The 23740-nt window shown below is 43.9% G+C and overlaps 1 protein-coding gene and 1 pseudogene across 2 annotated transcripts in view; both read left to right on the top strand.

The window, feature by feature from the left end:
* Positions 1-22358, top strand: part of MCFD2 (multiple coagulation factor deficiency 2, ER cargo receptor complex subunit) — a 23334-nt gene extending 976 nt beyond the window's left edge. For both annotated transcript variants that reach the window (XM_073628501.1, XM_073628502.1), the window contains exons 2-4: positions 12669-12827; positions 18621-18780; positions 22015-22358. In XM_073628501.1, coding sequence (XP_073484602.1) covers positions 12676-12827; positions 18621-18780; positions 22015-22146 — 444 coding nt within the window. In that variant the 5' untranslated portion in view covers positions 12669-12675 and the 3' untranslated portion in view covers positions 22147-22358. The remainder of the gene's footprint in view (positions 1-12668; positions 12828-18620; positions 18781-22014) is intronic.
* On the top strand, positions 7856-7958 carry LOC141141968 (U2 spliceosomal RNA; annotated as a pseudogene).
* Positions 22359-23740: the final 1382 nt, after the last annotated feature.

Raw genomic sequence — 23740 nt, 5'->3', positions numbered from 1 at the left:
TGTACCAAACTAAATTTTTATCATTTTGTTCCCACTTATAGAGCTTTCTTTTGGTGGTATTTGATCACCTCTGAGGTTTTTATTTTTTGCTAGACAAATAAAAAAAGACCGAAAATTTGGAAAAAAAATAAAAGTTTTGCTTTTGTTTCTGTTAAAAAAAATTGTAAATAAGTAAGTTTTCCTCTTTCACTGATGGGCACTGAAAAGGCGGCACTGACAGGCACTGATAAGGCGGCACTGATGAGGTGGCACCATGAGCGGGGCACTGACGATGGGCACTGAAATGCAAGGCACTGATGGGCACTGGTAGGGCGGCACTGATGGGTGGCACTCATATGCAGCACTGATGGGCATTGATAGGCGTCACTGATGGGTAGCACTGGGTGGCACTGATGGGCGACACTGGGCAATGAAAGGCGGCACTGCTGGGCACTGCTAGGCACTGATAGGGTGGCACTGATAGGCGGCACTGCTGGGCACTGATGAGCGGCACTGCTGGGCGGCACTGATACGTGGCACTGCTGTGGCACTGCTGGGCGGCACCTGGATACGTGGCACTGATGGGCACTGATACGCGGGCACTAAAGTGAGGCACTGATGGGCATCCCTGGTGGCACTGGCAGTGGGTAGGCATTGCAGTGGGCACTGACTGGCAGCTGCTGGGCACACAGTGACATTTCCCTGGTGGTCTAGGGGCAATACCTGGGTGGTCCAGTGTGGATCGCTTCCCTGGTGGTCCTGGGCGGCACCCCCCCTGTCAGGAGAGCAGCCGATTGGCTCTTCTCTACTTGCGTCTGTCAGACGCGAGTGAGGAAAAGCCGATCACCGCCTCTTCCTATTTACATCGTGATCAGCCGTGAATTGGACACGGCTGATCACGTGGTAAAGAGTCTCGTCGGAGACTCTTTACCTAGATCGGTGTTGCAGGGTGTCAGACCTGACACCCCGCAACAACGATCGCCGCGATGCGCACCCCCGGGGGTGCGCAGCGGCTAGATATTCCTGATCACGTCATATGACGTCCGATCATGATATCAAACCACTTTTGCCGCTGTCATTTCTGTAATAGGGCGGGCGGGCAAGTGGTTAACATTGTAACAACAAAAATTGGGCTAACTTACTATTTTGTGTGTGTGTTGTGGGTGTTATGTTTTTATTTATTTTCATTTTTTTTTTTTTTTTTTTTAAACTGTTTTTTTTCTTCCCCCCCCCCCCCCCCCCAACAAAAATGTGTTTGAAAAATTACTGTGCAAATAAGTTGCAATGACCGTCATTTTATTCTCTAGGGCAGTGATGGGGAACCTTGGCAGCCCAGATGTTTTGGAACTACATTTCCCATGATGCTCATGCACTCTGCAGTGTAGATGAGCATCATGGGAAATGTAGTTCCAAAACATCTGGAGTGCCAAGGTTCACCATCACTGCTCTAGGGTCTCTGCTTAAAAAAAAAAACAAAACAAAAAAAAACACACATATATAATGTTTGGGAGGTTCTGTGTAAATTTTTTAGCAAAAAAATGATGATTTTTACAAGTAGGTTAATGTGTTTTTAATTTATATTTTATTATATTTGGCTGGAGTTCTGCTTTAAATGATCAGCACATCCATTCTCAGGGTTCCTTGTGGGATTCACATTGTTGTGATATCTCCAGTATGTTGAATGGCAGTTCACGTCTCCTCGGTGTACAGCGATGTACGGTATTAGGAGCCTCATTTCACTATCATGTCACACAATAGATTTGTCCAAATTATATTCTTGTTAGGAATGTCTCATCAGAATCCCTCATCCCCGCTCTGCTCTCTTCTCTGCCAGGTAATTAGATGAAGCTTAGTCCGTTCTTTACTCTCCAGCACATACCTGGTGCCAAAGCAAACCTGAAGAAGTCATTTGTAGAATCGCCTGGCGGGTGCCCAGACTGAAGTGTTTGACTTTGCATCCCTGTGCTCCTTCCTGTTATTTAAACAGTTTATCCCGTGACGGTCTCATTCGTTATTCAGAGATATGATGATGGTAGATAATTCGAAGGAAAGGAACATGGAATGACTGGCTGAACTCTGGGATCAGCAAATATTGTCTAAATATATTCATCATGCGTATTATTTTCTGAATCTTGGTGTGCTTTGTGTATTTTTTCCAGATCTGTGCAGTAATCCAGTGTGGGACCTTCCCTCTGTGTAGGATCTTCCTGTAATAAAGACCGTTCACTGCTGCTCTCTCTCCTTGTGCAGGGTGTCTGGTCTTGTCTCCGCCCCCTCCTATAGTTTTCTGCAGGCAGCCTGTAGTGGGTGGAGCCTGCTGGGCCCCTCCCACAGCTTTGCTCTCTGCACAGGATATGGTACAGCGCTGTGATGAGGGAATATCTGGGTTGGCCAAGGCATTTGGTGCACACAAAATTTGATTTATATCCTTTTGACTATTGAGAAATCTATTTAAATGAACATTTGTTTTTTTTTGTTTTTTTTGTGCATGGAGTTTCACTTTAACCACTTCCCTACCCGCCCATAGACATACGATGTCCGCAGATAGGATATCTTATCCTGGGCGGGCGTCATATGACGTCCTCGGCTTCCTGGCGGTATTGGGGGGGCGCCACCACGTCACAGAAGCCGATGCGCGTGCCCAGCGGCCGCCAGGCACTTGTGATCGCTTGTTACAGAGCAGGACCATTGATCTTTGTGTAAACAAACAGATCCACGTCCTGTAAGGGGAGAGGAGACTGATCGTGTATTCCTAGTATATAGGGACACCAATCGGTCTCCTCCCCAAGTCAGTCCCCTCAGAATCACTCCCTAGGTAACACAGTTAACCCCTTGATCGCCCCCTAGTGTTAATTCCTTCTCTACCAGTGACATTTATACAGTAATCAGTGCATTTTTATAGCACTGATCGCTATGTAAATGGTCTAAAAATAGTGTCAAAAGTGTCCGATGTGTCCGGCGCAATGTCAAAGTCACCATAAAAATCTCAGATCGCCGCCATTCTTAGTAAAAAAAATAATAATAATAAAAGTGCCATAAATCTATCCCCTTTTTTGTAGACGCTATAACTTTTGCGCAAACCAATCAATATACGCTTATTGCGATTTTTTTTTTTTTTTTTTTTTTTTTTTTTTTTTTTTTTTTTTTTTAAAAAAATATGTAGAAGAATACAGCATAAACTGAGAAAAAAATAGTTGTTTTTTTTTAAAAAAATTTTTAATGGGATATTTTATTATAGCAAAAAGTAAAAAATATTATTGTTTTTTTTTTTTATTTTTTTTTTTTTAAATTTTCAAACTTGTCGCTCTTTTGTTTATAGCGCAAAAATAAACCGCAGAGGTGATCAAATACCACCAAAAGAAACCTAACGTCTCATGATTTCATATGTGTACAGAGTTGCATGACCACGCAATTGTCATTCAAAATGTTAGTACTGAAAACTGAAAAGTGGACTGGGCAGCAAGGAGGTGAAAATGCCCGGTATTGAAGTGGTTAAAGTGATATTTAATGCCTTTTTTTTTTTTTTGTTTGTTTAAAAATAACAAACATGTTATACTTGCCTGCTCTTTGCAGTGGTTTGGCACAGAGCAGCCCGGATCTTCCTCTTCTTGGGTCCCTTGCTGGCGCTCCTGGCCCCTCCCTCCTGCTGAGTGCCCCCACAGCAAGCAGCTGGTTCACTGGCTTTGGCAGCAGCGGGAGGAAATGGTGCCTCCTCAGCCAATGAGGAGGGAGAGTCCCAGACAGCCGAGACTCTCGTACAACATCGCTGGATCGAGCTGGGGCTTGGGTAAGTATTAGGGGGCTGAGGGGGGCTGCTTCACACAGAAGGCTTTTTATCTTAATGCATTAAGCTTCAAAAAACGACTGTCTTTACAATCACTTTAACCACTTGACCACTGGGCACTTAAACCCCCTTCCTAACCAGACCAATTTTCAGCTTTCGGTGCTCTCACACTTTGAATGACAATTACTCAGTCATACAACACTTTACCCATATGAAATTTTTATCCTTTTTTTCACACAAATAGAGCTTTCTTTTGGTGGTATTTAATCACCGTTGGGTTTTTTATTTTTTGCGCTATAAAAGAAAAAAGACTGAAAATTTGGTAAAAAAATGAATTTTTCTTTGTTTCTGTTATAAAATTTAGCAAATTAGTAATTTTTCTTCGTAAATTTTGGCCAAAATTTATACCGCTACATATCTTTGGTAAAAATAAGTACAACTTGGTGTATATTATTTGGTCTTTGTGAATGTTATAGAGTCCAAAAGCTACGGTGCCAATATCTGAAAATTGATCACACCTGAATTACTGACGGCCTATCTAATTTCTTGAGACCCTAACATGCCAGAAAAGTACAAATACCCCTCAAATGACCCCTTTTTGGAAAGAAGACATTCCAAGGTATTTAGAAAGATGCATGGTGAGTTTTTTTGAAATTGTCATCTTTTCCCACAATTCTTTGCAAAATCAAGATTTTTTTTTTTTCTTTTTTTTTTTTTTTTTCACAAAATTGTCATATTAGAAGGTTATTTCTCACACACAGCATATGCATACCACAAATTACACCCCAAAACACATTCTGCTATTACTCCCGAGTACGGTGATACCACATGTGTGAGACTTTTACACAGCATGGCCACATACAGAGGCCCAACATGCAGGGGAGCACCTTCAGGCGTTCTGGAGCACCCAGGCCAATTCTGACATTTCTCTCCTACATGTAAAAATCATCATTTATTTGCTAGAAAATTACATAGAACCCCAAAACATTATATATGTTTTTTTTAGCAAAGACCCTAGAGAATACAATGGCGGTTGTTGCAACTTTTGATCTCGCACGGTATTTGTGCAGCAATTTTTCGAACGCGTTTTTTTGGGGAAAGAAACAGTTTTGTGCTTTAAAAAAAAACAAAACAGTAAAGTTAGCCCAATGTTTTTGCATAATGTGAAAGATGAAGTTACGCCGAGTAAATAGATATCCAACATGTCACCCTTCAAAATTGCACACTCTCGTGGAATGGTGCCAAACGTCGCTACTTAAAAATCTCCATAGGTGACGCTTTAAAATTTTTTCCTGGTTACATGTTTTGAGTTACAGAGGAGGTCTAGGGTCAAAATTATTGCTCTCGCTCTACCGATCGCAGCGATACCTCACATGTGTGGTTTGAACACCGTTTTCATATGTGGGCAGGACTTGCGTATGTGTTCGCTTCTGCATGCGAGCACACGGACATGGGTGCTTTAAATTTTTTTTTTTTTTTTTATTGTTTATTTTACTTTATTTATTTTAGTTTGACACTTTTTCCCCCCCCAAAAAATTTTTTGATCACTTTTATTTCTATTACAAGGAATGTAAACATCCTTGTAATAGGAATATGGCATGACAGGTCCTCTTTACAGTGAGATATGGGGTCAATAAGACCCCACATCTCACCTCTAGGCTGGGAAGCCTGAAATAATAATAAAAAAAAAAACGATCTTGGCTTCGATCGTAGCGGTGAGTCGGTAGAAGCACCGGAGGGTGGCGGGAAGGGGGGGACATCCCCTCTCGCCTCCCATAAGAATGATCAAGCAGTGGAACAGCAGCTATGATCATTCCTATGGTGTAGGAAATCGCTGGCTGAAAAAGCTGATATCTGAATGATGCCTGTAGCTGCACCCATCATTCAGATATACCCGCTCAAAGTCAAGGACGTCATATGACTGTGGGCAGGAACTGGTTAAAAATTGTGGAGTATTGCAGGGTATATTGCAGAGTATTGCGGGGTATATTGCAGAGTATTGCGGGGTATATTGCAGAGTATTGCCCGGGGTATATTGCAGAGTATTGGCCGGGGTATATTGCAGAGTATTGGCCGGGGTATATTGCAGAGTATTGGCCGGGGTATATTGCAGAGTATTGGCCGGGGTATATTGCAGAGTATTGGCCGGGGTATATTGCAGAGTATTGGCCGGGGTATATTGCAGAGTATTGGCCGGGGTATATTGCAGAGTATTGGCCGGGGTATATTGCAGAGTATTGGCCGGGGTATATTGCAGAGTATTGGCCGGGGTATATTGCAGAGTATTGGCCGGGGTATATTGCAGAGTATTGGCCGGGGTATATTGCAGAGTATTGGCCGGGGTATATTGCAGAGTATTGGCCGGGGTATATTGCAGAGTATTGGCCGGGGTATATTGCAGAGTATTGGCCGGGGTATATTGCAGAGTATTGGCCGGGGTATATTGCAGAGTATTGGCCGGGGTATATTGCAGAGTAGTGGCCGGGGTATATTGCAGAGTAGTGGCCGGGGTATATTGCAGAGTAGTGGCCGGGGTATATTGCAGAGTAGTGCAGGGTGTTATGCAGAGTATTGCAGGGATGGCTGAGCATTGAGGGATGGATGGATGTGACTGCAAATGTCACTGAGCACCGCTGTGGGCACTACACATGCAGCCCACAGCGGTGCTGCCATCCGATCCCTCCCCCTCTCCCCTCGCACTGTACCGATCGGTACAGAGAGGGGCAGGAGGAACCGGCGTCATGACATGACGCCGGTCTGTTGACATGTGATCGCTCCGTCATTTGACGGAGCGATCACATGGTAAATGGCCGCGATCAGCGGCCGTTTACCGTGATCCGTGATGCGCCGGGTCCTCTGGACCCGGCGGTCACGGAAGTTCTCGGGTGCGCGCCCCAGGGGGCACGCGAGAGCAGTATTCTGGGAGGACGTCCCACGGACGTCCACCCAGAACTAGCCGACCGCGCTGCAGCCGTCTTTCGGCTATGGCCCGGTCGGCAAGTGGTTAAGGCCCATTCACGCTCTCAATCAACACGGACTATTTTTAATCCCTATACTGCTAGCATTAGTAGATAGGAAAGTATATCCTATTTGCTTGTTTTAAACTTTTTTATTTTTTTACATTTACATAGGTACTTCATGGTTTCCATGCCTAGACAAATTATGTCATACATCCCAGGAATCTTCTTCAGTAGGGGAGGAGGGGCTTTCTCAGCTAAGAAAACCCTCTCCTGCTTGCATGCTTGAGCTAAGGACAGGTGGATTCCAGCAAGTAAATGCTACATGAATCATCTGCCTTTACACAAGATGGCCACGGCGAGAAATGCTAGGGGAGTGTTTTGAAAAGTAATTTCACAGAAAAATAGAGCATACAGACTTGGATGGATGGGGGAGTTTGCTTTGAATATTAAAAATGAATTAAAAAACGTTTTTGGTTTGCTGTGCTCAGATGGCTCCCGCTCCTGTCAATCAAATCCAATGACGTGGGGGGGGGGCGGACTCCTGCTGTCTGTGTCAATAGATGCAGCAGCAGGACTTGGGAGCACACCCACACGGGTGTCCCGAAAGAGAGCTCTTCTCCGACGGGGCACTCGAGAAGAGGAGGAGCCACCAGTGCTGCTGTGGGACCCGAGAAAAGGAGGATCGGGGCCACTCTGTGCAAAACCAACTGCACAGAGGAGGTAAGTATGACATGTTTGTTATTTAAAAAAAAAAAACAAAAACAAGGGTTTAGTAACCCTTTCAGTGCTCTGTTGTGGTGTTGTCATTAATGCACGCACACCACTTTGGAATATATATATATACTTTGTTCTACTATACAATTCATCGGGGGTTCTTTTTTCAATGAATGGTACCACCCATAAAACGAATGCATTGCCACAACGTACATTATTATTTTTTTTTTTTTATGGGTGCTTAACCACTTCCTGCCCGCGCTATAGCCGAAAGACGGCTACAGCGTCGGCTTGCTTTGCCGGGAGGGCGTACCTTGCTGTCCTCCCATGATCGCACTGCCTGCACGCCCCCTGCGGCCCACTCAGTGATCGCTGAGACCGTCGGATTCATAGATCGGGGTAAAGGGCCAATTGCAGCAGTCCTTTTCTGCCTTTTGGCTAAGATCAAGTGTAGTATCTGTTCTTATCAGTTTCCAGAGGAGGCGCTGTGCTACTCTTGTTGGGGAGGGCCAGCAATTCTAATGGTGTTCTAGTACCTGGAAGGGCGGTTTCCAGCAGGGACTACGCCGAGCTGCCCGACAGATACTGGGGGGCCGGCCAATGGTTGAGTCTGAGCTGTCTGGAAGGGTGCTCCTGGTGAGGATGGGTGCTGCATCTGGGTCTGGCCGGAGGGTCAGGTCCCTGGCTTTCTGGCCTAGATTGTGGTAGCTCTAGCTACGGACAGTTTTTCGGAACAGAACACTGGCTCCTCTCTAGCAGGGGGGGAGGAGCGGTTAGTAATTTAGTAATTCTGAATGTAATTAGGAAGGAGTGATGGGAGCAACGGTGGAGCCTGATGGTAAAGGGCTCTCACCAAGCTCCCTGAACTTCATACCTTTCTGCCTGGAGTGGGGGCGGCTGTGGTCTGGGTCGTGGGCCAGGGTTGGTCCTGAAAGCCTATGGAGTATGTGCCCCTGGAGTGGCAGTCCAGGGGTGCCAAAAAATCACTGCAAGTGGCAGTCACTTTGATTTGAGGCACCACAGTCACTGCACCATAGAACACGCTTTTTTAGCACCTGCCTCTTGGGCGAAGCCTTTTGGCTGGGACCAGAGGAATTTTTTTTATTCCTGGCCGGAGGGCCTGGTCATTGTTTCACACTATGGCCACCTTTTCACTCTCCTCTTCACTTATTCCTTCCCCACTTTATTTTATTTATTAAGCCTATGTTTGTCACTTTTTGTATTTTTATGTTTGTACATGGTTTGTTGCACTGTGTGATGAGTATAGTTGCGGGTCCTTGGGCCAGTCCTGAAAGTCTTGGGAAGGGGTGGACATGGCCTTTTGGCTTAGTTCGCCCTCTCTCATGGGGTCTCCCTTCGGGGGAGCCTCACCTAGTACTTGGGTGGGTTCTGTTTCGGCAGGCCCTTCAGAGAACGGGGTCCGTCTGGTTTCGGCCAGATGGATCAATTGTAAAGTACCTTTGTCCATGTCTGGAGCCTAACGCCCCGGGGGGATTCAGGGAAAGGCACTCTTGTGTACCCGTTTGCTCTTTTTTGTGTTTCACTCTTTATGTGTGTGCACATTTTTTTTTTGGCACCAGGTGAAGTTTTTGGGTGTGTTATGCATGCCATAGGCTTTAAAAAAAAAAAAAAAAAAGTCCTTTACCACGTGATCAGCTGTGTGCAATGATAGCTGATCACGGATGTAAACACAAGCTGACAGCATGAGGAGAGAATAAGAAGAGAGCCAATAACCGGACATCTACACTGATAATCAGGGCATGGATAATCATTGTCCTGATTATAAGTGCAATCTCAACCGTGCTCATCAGTGCAGCCTATCAGCTCACATCAGTGAAGGAGAAAAATTACTTGTTTGCAAAATTTTATAACAAACGTTGAAAAATATGAAAAATGTTGTTGTTTGTTTTGTTTTTTGTTTTTTTTTTTTTTTTTGCGTTTGTTTAGCAAAAAGTAAAAACCCCAGTAGTGATTACCACCAAAAGAAAACTCCTATTTGTGTGAAAAAGAAAAATGATAAAAAATTTCATATGGGTACAGTGTTGAATGACCGCGCAATTGTCATTCAAAATGGGACAGCGCTGAAAGCTGAAAATTGGCCTGGGCAGGAAGGGGGTAAAAGTACCCGGTAGGCAAGTGGTTAATGTAACATAAGTGATCGCTCTGATTTTTGCACAGTTGTTGGGTTCTCTTAATAGAATTAGTAGCTTATCCATTGTTTTCACTTGTCGCTTGGAATTTCTAAATTTTGTATGAGTGATGCACAGTCACACCCTAAGCCAGAAATCAGTTTAGGATTTCGTCATTGTATGTTCAGATTCTGGCAGGTACACAACCTTCCTATTTATTATTTGTTCCTCGTTAGGAAAAAAAAAAAAAAAGAAATCATTTGTTTCAGCAAAACAAAATGTTCCACTGTGTATTTGTGTTTTGAAAGATACTTGTAAAGGTGGCACTCTCGTTGGTTACAGTATGGGGTGGGCCTTACCTCGAATTAAACCTTTTTGCTATTAAAATCACCCCCCTGTAGTAAGTAGAAAGGGTACATCCAGGTCAGAATACTATCTCTGATCGCAAGACCAATAATAAAGCAACCATTCACTGAAATTCAATCAGAGTGTGAACTCCTCCGGCACAGCAGAAGTGGATTGTTTAACCAACTTCTGTGGAAGGCTCTTGTTTGAGTTTTTCCATGATCAGCAACAGAGCGGGGGATTTCCATTCACCTCATTTAAAGTGTATCCTGCTAAACCCAAGTACAAAAATGTATTATATTGCAGCTTACCAGACCTTTTTAAAGCTGAACTGAACCCTCCTATCCTCTAGAGCCGGGGTCAGCAACCCGACGATCACGGCGGGCTACCTGTGGACCGCGGGTAGGTGACAGGTAGACCGGGAACGAGTCTGCTGCCGACCCCCGCCTTCTCTCTCTGCCCTCAGCCTCCCTTGCAGCGCCTTCGGTCCTCCTCTCTCGCGAGAGCCAGCACAGCTCAGGACGGAGGGTGGGTGGGGAGCTGGCCAAGTTAACTTTTCAAGTTAACCCACAAGTGATTGGTTGCTTAGGACCTAGCAACCAATCGCCAGCTTGTTAATATGAAAAGTCACTCTACCAGCTCCTGCTTCCGCCCCCTGTTCCTGGGATGCAAGGGGGAGGGGGGGCACACTGTGTGTGTGTGTGTGGGGGGGGGGTGTTGAAGGGGGCATTGGACACTGCTAAGGACAGGTCTACCCCCATAGCAGTGCCCACCCTTAAAGTGGTGTCCTCTGCCACCCTTCACCCCCCCCCCCACTCCTGATCCCTGCATTCTGAGCGCAACCCACTCCTGATCCCTGCACGCTCTTGTAATACTTTTTTTTTTGTGTCCACTGTGTTGGCAAACTACATTTGGGGTTAAAAATGTATCGTCACATGCAGTAGATCACAAAAGCAGTATGTTTTGAACCTGGTGCAAGAAACACACATATGGAACATGCCTTTCTGGCATTGTGTTCTGGTGTGACCCGGCCCTAACAGGACACTGTGCCCGGTGATCTTTGACTTCATAAGGTTGCTTACCCCTGCTTTAGACCTAAAGAAGCTGCCATTCTAGCCTCTTGTTTGATCTGTAGTTGCCATGGTGTTGCACATGTGATCGATTATAACACCAGCCATTTGATGGATTGACAGTTCAGTTGAGAGCACTAGCAACTGAGACAGTTCTCATTCTTGGCATGCCTTGAATGTAATTGTTTGGGAAACTGTTAGCCCCGGTTCACACAGGGGCGGCACGACTTGCAGGTCGCCTCAGCGAGGCGACCTGCAAACGACTTCCGCGGCGACTTGCAAAACGACTTCTGTATAGAAGTCTATGCAAGTCGCCCACGAAGTAGTACAGGAACCTTTTTCTAAGTCGGAGCGACTTGCGTCGCTCCTATTAGAACGGTTCCATTGTACAGAACGGGAGGCGACTTGTCAGGCGGCTAGGTCGCCTGATAGTCGCCCCTGTGTGAACCGGCTCTTAAAGCTAAACTCCAGAATTTGATACACTTTGTATAGTTTGTTTGGCCCAAGCTGGCCCATGTGAGGTCGCTGGGTGTCCAGTATAAACTGTATGCAGATGAGGCAACATGCAGCATACCGCACTTTGTTCTGCGTTTTGAGCCAAGACTTCCTGTCTCGTACCCGGAACACACTAGAGCAGGGATGGCGAACCTTGGCACCCCAGATGTTTTGAAACTACATTTCCCATGATGCTCAACTACACTGCAGAGTGCATGAGCATCATGGGAAACGTAGTGCCAAAACATCTGGGATGCCAAGGTTCGCCATCACTGCTCTAGAGTCGATCTGATTGATGCTCTAGCAATGAATACAAAGCTTCTTCTGATTGGCTGAGTCAGAGGTTGTGACATCATCCGCTTTGCGGGCGCTTTTAAAACTTTTTCGGCCACTAGCAGTGGTTAACAGCGCCCCGCTAGCGGCTGAAAAGCGCCGCTAAAACTAGTGGTGCTTTACCCCCGACGCCCTCACCGCCCCAGTGTGAAAGGGCCCTAAGTGAATATCCAGGTGATCTATTAGTGCATAAAATAGAAAGTCGAAACTGCATGGAGGTGCTCAAAGAAGTGCAATCTCTACATGTAATCACACCTCTTACCAGAAGTATGTGATCTCAAATTATAGAGATCTGACTCACTCCTGAAACGCAGCCCGCCATTTATTATCCACAGGCTTAGGAACTCAGAAATGATTCCTTCGCGAGGTCTCAGCGCTGCAATTACCTCAGGGTACGTCGGCTGACTTATATCAGACGAACAGAAGCTGGCTCTCCATTTATATTATTCATAAAAGTGGAAGACAGAAGAGGCTGGATGGTGCAATATGTAAAAACTCAAGTTTATTGTAAAAAAAAAAAAAAAAAAACGATTGCACTTACATAAATAAGGTCATAAAAAGTGATACAATCCATGAACATGGCGGCAGGCCTCGCCAGCAGGCTCGTGTATCACATCTCCACAGTTGTGGTGGAGCCGCATCTGTGACGTCATCGTGCACGAGCCTGCTGGGTATTTTCCAGACACTCCTTTAGAACTGAAGACAAACTACAAAACATCTAGTTTAATGAGAACCTTCACAGACTATTTTATGAAAGTTATGCATAGTTTTTTGACATAATATTATCTAACTATTGTTAGAAAGGGTTTTGCTAGTAAATCATTTTCATTTGTTCATCTCCTTTATTTCCCCCACATAGAGGAACAATGATCGGCTGCAGGACTTCCTATATCTTTTGCTGTCTGTTTTCTGCGGTGTTAATACTTCCCACATTTACAGACGAACATGAACACCCCAACGTGCAAGAGGATCACCACGCCGGCAGTCGCTTTGACAAGAATGTGATACAGGATAAAGAGTGAGTATTGTAACCTGAAAAGAACAGAGTGCCCTAGAACATCATTGTAAAGGCTTTGCTCACCCAAAATTGATATCATGTATGAGCAGCCATTACAAAGCGGGCTGACTCTGGTCGGTTTAATTTCTACACATTGTTTACCCATCTGATCTTCAGAAGATTCATGACCAGGCCATTTTTTGAGATGCAGCACTGACAATTACGCCTTCATGCGACGCTGTACCAAAATAAAATTGATGTCTTTTTTCCCCACAAATAGAGCTTTTTTTTGGTGGTATTTGGTCATCTCCTGCATTTTTTATTTTTTGCGCTATAAACAAAAAAAGGCTGACAATTTTTGAAAAAAAAAAACATTTTTTACTTTTTCTGATATAAAACACATCTAATAAAAAACAAGGAAAAAAATCGAATTTCTTTATCAATTTAGGCCAATATGTATTCTGCTACATATTTTTGGTAAAAAAAAAAATCTCAATAAGCGTATATATTGGCTTGTGCAAAAATTCTAGCATCTACAATTTTTTTTTTTCTAGTAATGGCAGCAATCAGCGACTTATAGTGAGACTGTGATATTGCGGTGGACAGTCTGACACTTTTTGGGGATCAGTGCTAAAAATATGCACTGTCACTGTACTAATGACTCCAGCTAGGAAGGGTTTAACATCAGGGGTAATCAGAGGGTTAACTGTGTGCCTAGCCAGTGTTTTAGTGTACTGTGGAGGTGCTTTTACTAGGAGAAGAAAAGGCATTTATTCTCTGCTTTGCAGGGACACAAATTCCATCCCTTCCTTTTAGTCAGAACGGCGCTCTGCCTTGTTTACATGGGCAGATCGCTGTTCTGGCAACCTGCGGCGGGTGCTGGTGAACATTGAGTCTGCAGTACCCGCAGATCAGCTCCCGCTGTGTTTAATCACAGTGGGAGTAACTCGTTAGTGGCGCGTATGCATGCCCCCTACCCGTGATCCTGTGCACAGGTGCCACCCTGTAGCAGTAAAACTGCTATAGGGCAGACCTTAAGTGGTTAACATTAAACAGACTAATCTTCCTTTTTTTTTTTTTTTTAACAATTTGTAATGGAAGGTCTCATTATGTGTTAAATTTTAAAGTATAACTGCAAAACTTTTCTTTTTTAGTTTTGAATAGAGTGGAGAGGGATTAGAACACCTAACAGTTTTTATTGCAGTCTGTGTCCTTTTTAAGAAGAGTCACTCTCTCTATTTCTCCTGTTTACGGTTTGTCACTGAGAGTGAAAAGAAGATCCCACTTTTTGGGTTGTCACATGAACAGTAATAGAGTGGAAATCATCATTGGGGAAGTTCTGGTGACAATCTGGGATTCCCTCACTTTGGAAGGATTTCCTTTCACTTCCTGTTTTGTCTATGGAGGGGAAGTGAAGGAAAATATCTGCAACGGGACATAAATGGCTAAAAAAGAAACTGTCAGATGTTATAACCCCCCCCCCTCCCCCCCTTTACTCTATCGTAAATGGGATTTGTGTTTTTTTTGTTTATTTTTTAGGTCTGTTTTATGATTACTATCCAGATGTTTCAGTTTCCCTTTCTTCAGTACTAGAAAGACTTGACTGTCCTGTTTATCTTTAAGAAAAGGAAACGGTGTAGTACATGTGAAGTGCAGTATCCATTGTTTCTTTTAATTGATCTCTAAGAGCAGCAGGATAGGCTATTATAGAGTTCATGGGGAGGAGTGGGGTAATAAGGAAGGAAAGTGGGGATAGGGAGAGGGTGTGTTCGGGATGTGCAACAGGGAGAGTAGCTGCGTAGGGATAAATCAAGTGCTTAGTGTTGGGCCTTTGAAAACTGTGAAGGCACTCATTGGGGTTGATTTACTAAAACTGGAGAGTGCAGAATCTGGTGTTCCTGTGCATAATAATCAGTCAGCTTCTAACTTCAGCTTGTTCAATTAAAGTGGTTGTAAACCCTTTACAGCCACTTTTTGCTACAGGTAAGCCTATAATAAGACTTGCCTGTAGCTACCCAGGATATCTCCTAAACCTGCACGGTTTAGGAGACATCCCCTGTATCTGGATGTGCCAATGTCATTGGCACATGCGCACTGAAGCCATGCCAGTACGTGCTGTTGCTTCAGTTAGACTGTGCCGTTACCGGCGGCTCCCGTGCGCAAGAGCAGGAGTGACGTCATCGCGGCTCTTGCCAATCACAGCGCCGGAGCCCGCGATACCTGGAAGTAACTCGGGGAGCGATGTCGCCGGCCAGAACTGTGTACAAGGACTGCTGCGGGGGCTTCGATCTAAGGCAAGTAATACATAATGTCTTGCAGGGTTTTTTTTTTTTTTTTTGTTTTTTTTTTTTTTAGTTTTGTTTTTGAGTTTACAACCACTTTAAGCTTTTGACAATAAATAGTCAATAAATAGTCAATAGTTTTTTTTTTTTGTTTTTTTTTTTTTAGTTTTGTTTTTGAGTTTACAACCACTTTAAGCTTTTGACAATAAATAGTCAATAAATAGTCAATAGTTTTTTTTTTTTTTTTTTTTTTTGTTAGTTTTGTTTTTGGGTTTACAACCACTTTAAGCTTTTGACAATAAAACCTGGACGCTGATTGGTTTCTATGCAGAGCTGCTCCAAGTTGCACTCTCCAGCTTTAGTAAATCAACCCCTTTGAGTCTGTTGAAGGAAACTGAAGTTGCCGTATAAATAACATTTTTGAGTCTTATTGGGTGTTCATCTGGGAGTCATTGGGGGTCAGTATATTTATGTATGTAGATGCATAGGATTAGGACTATCCAGGAAAACCGGGTGTTTTGGTACTTTTCTACTCTGTTTTAGAGGGGTGCTGTAAGGCCTTCCATTGTATTAGTATCATTGATTTTGGCAAACCATAAATCTAAGGAAGGAGGTGCAGTTATCTTCTACATGGCTGGGGTACATGCTTGTGCTGTGTTTAGTAGATAGAAAATTTGTACCTTTTTTACCAGCAGAATCTGGTTAATATGTAGTAAGTAGCCAATGGGATCTAGTCCAGAGTCTACAGAGGTGAGCTGGAGGATTGTGTGTCCAACATCAGAACAAAATGAAGAGATTAAAGAGCAGTACCTACGGACATGGGGTAGTGTCCCTGATTCTGGCTGGTGTCTCAAGCAAATGTTGGAGACCTATGGGTATATTTTATGGGGGGGTGTTGGGACTTTGTGTACTATTGCGAAAGTAGTTCATAGCCTTGTTCCTGGAACCGGTTATCTATAGAGGACTTTTATGTGAAGAGGATAGCTCTGTCTGTGAGTGTTTGCTCTGTAAGTGTTTGCAATGCAGATTCCTGTTTTACGCAGGTATGGAGGGACAAAGCCCTCTGGTGGGGAGACTCTAAGACTGTATAAATAGGAGAATGAAGCACCGAGTGTAGAATTTGTTTTGGCATTTTGCTAAACCTCTGTGTCTCAGTACTACTTGTACCGGAGAAAGGGATTAAATCTCCTGAAAACCAAACTGTTAGTGCAAATAGAAAAATATATCACGTAATGATCTTTAATATCTATAACTTAGTACTTAAAGGATAAGTTCACCTTTTGTAAAAAAAAAAAAAAAAAATGCACTTATTGCAGGCAAAAAAAAAAAAAAAAAATGTGCATTTTATTTATTTATTTTTTTACTAGGAGCCTGGATCAGCAGTTACAGAATAACAGGAACCATCAATGAACTACCTAGAGTGCTCAACAGTGCTGTGATAGTTCATTGAGAACTACAAGCTGAAAGCTTCAAAGGCTGTCGGTACTTGTAGTTCTCCCATTCACAGAACTGCGGAGCCCTGCACAGCCGTGTTATTTTAAAAGGATAGTGACAGTGAGTGGGGGGAGAAGATTCCCAGCTATTGCCGAAACACGTCAGCATTATTGTTTTCTTGTCACTCTGATGTACCAATTAATGACACTTCAAGGATTACAGTCTTGCCGGCTCTTATTATTACGGTCACTAGAGGTGTCGGATCAGGTAGTGGCTGCAGTAGCACTAACATGTTCCCAAAAGGTGAACTTGTCCTTTAACCTCCTCCCACCCTCGCTATAGCCGAATTACAGCTATAGCGCGGGCCTTAATTGCCGGCAGGGTGTCAATAGACGTCCTCCCGTGCATGAGCTGCCTGTGCGCCCTCTGTGATCAGAGTCAACAAGACTTGGCTGATCACAGATCCCGGCCCCTTACTATGTGATCAGCTGTCAGCCAACAGAAGATCGATAATCAGCTTTTTTTTTTCTCCTCTCCACGCCATGAGGGGAAAAAAAAAAGCCAGTCACCGGCTTCTGACAGAGGGACATCGGTCCCAACAGGGAGAGGCACTGCTGCTATGCATTGCCCACCAGTTCCACCTACAGGTTTAAATCAGTGCCCCACCAGTGCAGCCTATCGGTGCTGCCTCATCAGCGCACATTAATGAAGAAGAAAAATTACCCGTTTTCAAAATGTTATAACAAACTATGAAACTGGTTGTTTTTTTGTTTGTTTTTGCAAAATTTTCTTTTTTTTTTTTTTTTTTTTGCAAAAAATAAACGCAGCAGTGATAAATTCCACCAAAGGAAAGCTTTATTTGTGTGAAAAAATGATAAAAATTTAATTTGGGTACAGTGTTGCAGGACCGCTCAATTGTCATGCAAAGTGTGACAGCGCTGATAGCTGTAAATTGGTCTGGGCAGGAGGGGGGTTTAAATGTCCAGTAAGCAAGTGGTTAAAGTGGTTGTGAAGGCTGAAAGTTTTTTTACCTTTAGGCATTCTATGCCTGAAGGTAAAAAAACCTTCAGTGTGCAGCTCCCCCCCTCAACCCCCCTAATACTTGCCTACGCCCGATCTCGATCCAGCAATGTGCACAAGACCCGAGGCTCTCCCTGGTCTCTCACTCCTGATTGGCTGAGATGCAGAAGCCTTTGGCTCCTGCTGCTGTCAATCACAGCCAGTGAGGCAGGAGCAGGGGGCCCGGCTGAGCCGCGCTCTCTGTCTTATGGATACAGAGAGCCGGCTTGGGAGCAAGCATGCATGAGAGCCCCCACAGTGAGCGGCTTGCTATGGGGGCACTCGGCAAGGGGGGCGGGGCCCAGAGCGCCGGCGTGGGACCCGAGAAGAGGAAGATCGTGCTGCTCTGTGCGAAACCACTGCACAGAGCAGGTAAGTATGAAATGTTTTATTTTTATTTTTTTTGTGCTTTTAATAAAAATGTTCCTTTTTACAATCACTTTTAATTGACACCGAGGAGAAGAACAGTTATCTCCTATATATAGTACCTCAATACAATATTGATGCACCATCAATTTGCAGTGCAGAAGTTTGCAGTTGGGTTTTTATATTATTCCAAAAGTGTTTAATGTGGGTTTTGGGTTGCAGTTGGAGTCCCAGTTCAACCCAAGGGTTTTCAGTAGGGTTGGGGTCAGAACTCTGTGTAGGTAACTCAAGGTTCCTCCACGCTCCAAACTCCTCAAACCATTTATTTATGGACCCGGTTTTGTGAATTTGAACGCAGTAATTTGGAGGGGCATCCATATACTTTTGGCAATATAGTGTATTTGATATCCCTTCACCCCAGAAAACCTTGTCTGTTATATTTTCTGGCAAATTGCAAATTTTCTTTCGATCTTCTTCCTAAAACCCAAGAATTAAAAAAATATCCAAATCTGCTACCAAATTAAAGCTATATCTGTCCTTAAAAAAGAAAAGAAAAGCTGCTTAGCGCTTTAACATAGACTACAAAATCTAAAAGATTTTAGCTATGGCACTTGAGAAAAAGGGAAGAAGAAACTCTGAGACCGAAAGGATTAATAGGATTTTTTGTCCTCAGCCACATCATGGAGCACTTAGAAGGAGTTGTAAACAAGCCGGAGTCAGAGATGTCCCCGCAGGAGCTGCAGCTTCATTACTTCAAGATGCACGATTATGATGGCAACAGTTTATTGGATGGCCTGGAGCTGGCGACCGCGATCTCCCATGTCCACAAATCGGTCAGTATGTAGAAATCGCTTGTCTTCTATTCGGCACACACAATATGGCTCATGTTAACAATTTGTGGGGTTGATATACTGAAGGCAAGTAGACTGTACACTTTACAAGTGCAGTTGCACTCTGCAAGGGTGTTTGCTCCAGAAAGAGCATAGTAAATGAGGGAAAGCTCTGCTGACTTCCATCATCCAATCATGTGCAAGTAAAAATGCATTTTCTTTTTTTTTCGTGCATGTGATTGGGTATTTTTTTGCAAAGTGAAACTTCAGCTCACTTACTAAGCTGTGGAGCCACTGCACTTGTAAAGTGCTCAGTCTATTTAACTTTAGTAAATCAACCCCTGTGAATTATTTATTATTATTATATAGGATTTATATAGTGCCATCGGTTTGCACCACACTATAGCGAGACAGTACAGTTACAATACAATTTAATACAAGAGGGTTATAGGAGGGCCCTGCTCCTGAGAGTTTACAATCTATAAGTAAAGTGGTACAAAGGTCAATCCACTTTTAGATAGTTGGCCTAGACGTCCCTGAAGAGATGAGTTTTCAAGGATCGTTCAGGACTTCCAGAGGGTGGGAGAGGGTCTGGAGAAGTCCTATATGCAATCGTGGGAGGAAACAAGGGAGCTACAGAGCAGGAGATCTTGGGAGGAGCATAGAGGACGGTTTGGGTGATATTTGGAGACAAGATTGGTGATGTAGCTCAGGATAGAGTTGTAAATGGCTTTGTATTTTGTTTGCATTTTGAATTTTTATTGTTGGGCCATTGGAAGCCAATGAAGGGATTGGCAGAGAGGGGTAGCGGGCACTGAGTGGTTGGTAAGGTGTATGAGTCTGGCAGTGGCATTCATGATAGACTGAGGTGGGGTATAGCCTGTGTAGAGGCAGGGCTATGAGATATGAAGAAGTCTAAAGACACCACACTCCCATCAGTAGGGATAGTAAGAGAACAGTGAATCTGCCTCTGCCTTGGCCCCTCTCTGGCCATGTCCGTTGACGTGTTTTTTCCCTGCCCCCGGGCAAAACACATCAGAGGATGTGACTAGAGATGGGCTGAGGCTGTTTCGCTGTTCCTTTTACTATTCTGACTGATGCCCCTTAGATTTCTTCATACTATTGCTATTCTGGATGTGTATTGGGCACCCAGTAGAGCTGAGGATCACCGGAGCAATTTGCGAGCGCATAGAGCTGCACACCAAGTTTGTTTTATACAAGTCCTATGAGATGGTAGGTGCAATAGTCAATGAGAGAGATAAGGAAATAAATGAGTAGTTTGGTGGTTCCATTGGATAAGAAGGAGCATGTTTTGGAAAAGTTACAAAGGTGAAGTCTGCAAGATTTGTACATTGATTTGGATTTGAGGTCGGGGTCTAAGATTACACCTAGCAACCTGGCTTGAGGGTAGGGACTGATGGTTGTATTATTGATCTTGATGAAGGAATAGGGTAGAGTAAGAGAAATATGAGCTCAGTTTAGAAAGATTGAGTTTGGGGAAGTGGTGTGACGCCCATACTGATCTGTCAGTAAGTTGGTAATGTGAGAGGAGATTGAAGGAGTAAGGTGAGGAGTACACAGATTTGGGTGTCATCAGCATACTGGATAGAGTGGAGAGGGATTAGAATGCTTTTCAGTTTTTATTGCTTTCTGTGCCCCCGTTAAGGAGATTTCCCCTCTCTATTTGTCCTGTTTACCATTATCATTGAAAGTGAAAGTAAAAGAAAATCCCAGGTTTTGGGTTGTCCCCAGAAAAGTAACAGAAGGAAAATCTTCCAATGGGGACACTAGTTCTGGTGACCTGGGGGTTCCCAGGGAATTCTCTTAAAGCAGAGCTACACCCAAAAGGGAAAGTTCTGCTTTAAGCACTCCTCTTTCTCCCCCCCCCTCCTATGCCACATATTTTTTGGAGGGGGGGGGGGAGTGGGTACCTAGTTTTGACAGATACCCGCTCCAACTTCCGCTCAGATCGCCTAGTCCATCAGAACGGAAGTTCCTCTCTCCCCCTCCCTCCCTGCAATCTTCTGGGACACGTCACAGGTCCCAGAAGATTGCCTGACCATTCAGAAGGTGCAGTGCGACTCGCGCATGTGCAGTAGGCACCCAACTGTGAAGCTGCGAACTGTCAGTTGGGTGCCCACAGTTTTCATTGCTGGCGCTGGGGAAAGGGAAAGAATTGATTGTTCGGGCGGCCACATCGCTGGATCCTGGGACAGGTGAGCATGTGTTTATTAAAAGTCAGCAGTTACAGTTTTTGTGCCTGCTGACTTTTAAAAAAAAAAAACACAAAAATGACTGGAGCTACACTTTTAATTTAGGGATTTCCTCTCTCTTCCTGTTTGGCTATGGGACAGAAAGTGAAGGAAAATCTCTGCAATGGGACACAGATGGTAAAAAAAAAAAAAAAAAAAATCTGACACAGGTTATAACCCTCCCTAAGGCCCCTTTCACACTGGGGCGGTAGGGGGCGTTGGCGGTAAAACAGCGCTATTTTTAGCGCTGTTTTACCGCGGTATTCGGCCGCTAGCGGTGCGGTTTAAACCCCCCGCTGGCGGCCGAAAAAGGGTTAAAACCCTTCGTATAGCGCGGCTATAGCCGCAGTATTACCGTGGTATAGCCGCGCTGTCCCATTGATTTCAATGGGCGGGAGCGGTTTAGGAGCGGTGAATACACCTCTCCTTCACCGCTCCAAAGATGCGGCTTGCAGGAGATTTTTTTCTTCTCCTGCCAGCGCACCGCTTCAGTGTGAAAGCCCTCGGGCTTTCACACTGAACAAACAGCGGAGGCTGTTTAGGGGCGGTTTGCAGGAGCTATTTTTAGCGCAATAACGCCTGCAAACCGCCCCAGTGTGAAAGGGGCCTTACTCTATCCAAAATGAAAATAAAAATTTTTCCCATAGTTCTACTCTTTAAGGGGTTAATAGTGGAATTTTACTCTTGTATATTAGAGGTAATAATGGGCTGTTAACTTTTTTTTTTACTGCTGCCACTGTAAGGATTGGTGCACGACAGTATGGGGATATACATTTACCTGTATCTCTCCTAATGGGTTCTCTGCTACCAGAAAATATATAATTTTTTGGGCTTTTGAAGTGTGTTTTTCCATGTAAAATAAAAAGTGCAATTTTAGCACGTGTGCAAAAAACCCCCCAAAAAGTTTGGATCTGGCAGCAAATGGGGTTAAACATCTGTATGGATGACAACATAAAACTCTAATGTCTTATCTCTTCATTTTTAGGGGAGCGCGGAGCATGCACAGGCAATAGACGAGCAAGAAATGATCACCCTGGTAGATGACGTTCTCAAAGATGATGATTTGAATAACGATGGATACATTGACTATGCAGAATTTGCTAAATCATTAGAATAAAGACTCAGGTTTATTTTTTTTCTTCTGAATGTGAACTTTGAGCAATCTACGTGTTTTTCTAGTATTGTGGTATCCCGCTCTGTGCGATCCTGTGGTCTGTATTGTGTGTAGCTGCACAGCTGGGACATTCTGTGGCTGTTTTTAATGGTTTAATTTTATACAAGAACATGATGTACTCTAACCAAAAATACAGGTTTTTAACGTTTCCTTAATTCGCCTTAACTTTTTTAAAAGTAACAAGCAGCCAAATGCCAGCATATTAAAATCCCTACCTCCTATCAGTGGGCTGGAGAAGGATTTCAAAGCCTGCTGCTTGTCTGGAGCAGACTGTCATGGTGTAGTGTGTGTACAGCAGTGGCATTGACTTTGACTTCTTGTAGCTCTCTGCTCTAAACAAGCATTTTCCTCTGGTTTCTAATGTTGGAGCTGTTCAAATCCCTTTAGGTAAAATTTCTTAAAGCTGAACTGCAGGCAAATGGCTAAATACACAAATAAGGAAGCTATTTTTCCTGTCTAAGGATTTGTCGTATTGGCCATCCAGTCCTGATATTTACACAGCTCTGCCACACAACACAGTCTTGTCTGCCAGGGCAGGCAATCCGTTTTTCTTTTTTTTTTTTCCCCATTTTTATTTTATGCTACAGATCAGTAGTGGCTCATTCACACTAGCCTTGCTCTCTGACGAGTGATCCGCATTTTGGATCACTCTTATTTATTTATTACAGGTATGTATATAGTGCCAAAAATGTACGCAGCGCTTTACATATATATTGTACATCAGGCCCTGCCCTCAAGGATCTTGCAGCCTAAGGTCCCTAACTCGCATTCATACATACACATACTAGGGCCGATTTAGACAGGAGTAAGGATGAGCTCATCCTTAGACAGGAGCCAACTAACCTACCAGCATGTGTTTAGTGTGTGGGAGGAAACCGGAGTACCCGGATGAAACCCACACAGGCATAGAAAGAACATGCAAACTCCAGGCAGGTAATGCCATGTTTGGGATTCGAACCAGTGACCCCAGTGCTGCCAGATGGAAATGCTAACCACTGTGGTAAGCAGTGTTAATTTAGTTGACTAAAACATTTTAGTCGACTAAATGAATACTATTTTAGTCGACTAAAATACAACTAAAACAATTGAGGTGACTAAAATACGACTAAAACTAAAATGCCATTTTAGTCAAAAGACTTTGACTAACACTAAATTGCAATTACTGATATGTACTGGAGATTTTAGTCGACTAAACTGTACTGGAGATTTAGTCGACTAAATACGACTAAAACAATTGCAGGAGAATAAAATGGGACTAAAACTAAAATGCCATTTTAGTGCTAAGACTAAAATTAACACTGGTGGTAAGAGAGCATTTGACAGGTGGTGAGAGGGCATAAAACCTCTTGAACCCCACACTAGCGTCTCCAAACCGATTCCATGGCACACGGTTGCAGAGCGGCTCTATTTATTTGAACAGGTCATGTTCAGCGAGGAGAAGTGCATGCTGCAAGAAACAGGGGCATAATTCTGTGTGTGTGTGTGTGTGTACACCCCCCAGCTAAAGGGGGTGATGGTTGGAGGGGGTGGTAAAAGC

This window comes from Aquarana catesbeiana, linkage group LG04 (assembly GCF_042186555.1).
Source record: "Aquarana catesbeiana isolate 2022-GZ linkage group LG04, ASM4218655v1, whole genome shotgun sequence".
Taxonomy (NCBI): domain Eukaryota; kingdom Metazoa; phylum Chordata; class Amphibia; order Anura; family Ranidae; genus Aquarana; species Aquarana catesbeiana.
Note: the sequence above shows the minus strand (reverse complement) of the source record. Positions and strands in the feature narration are given on the sequence as shown.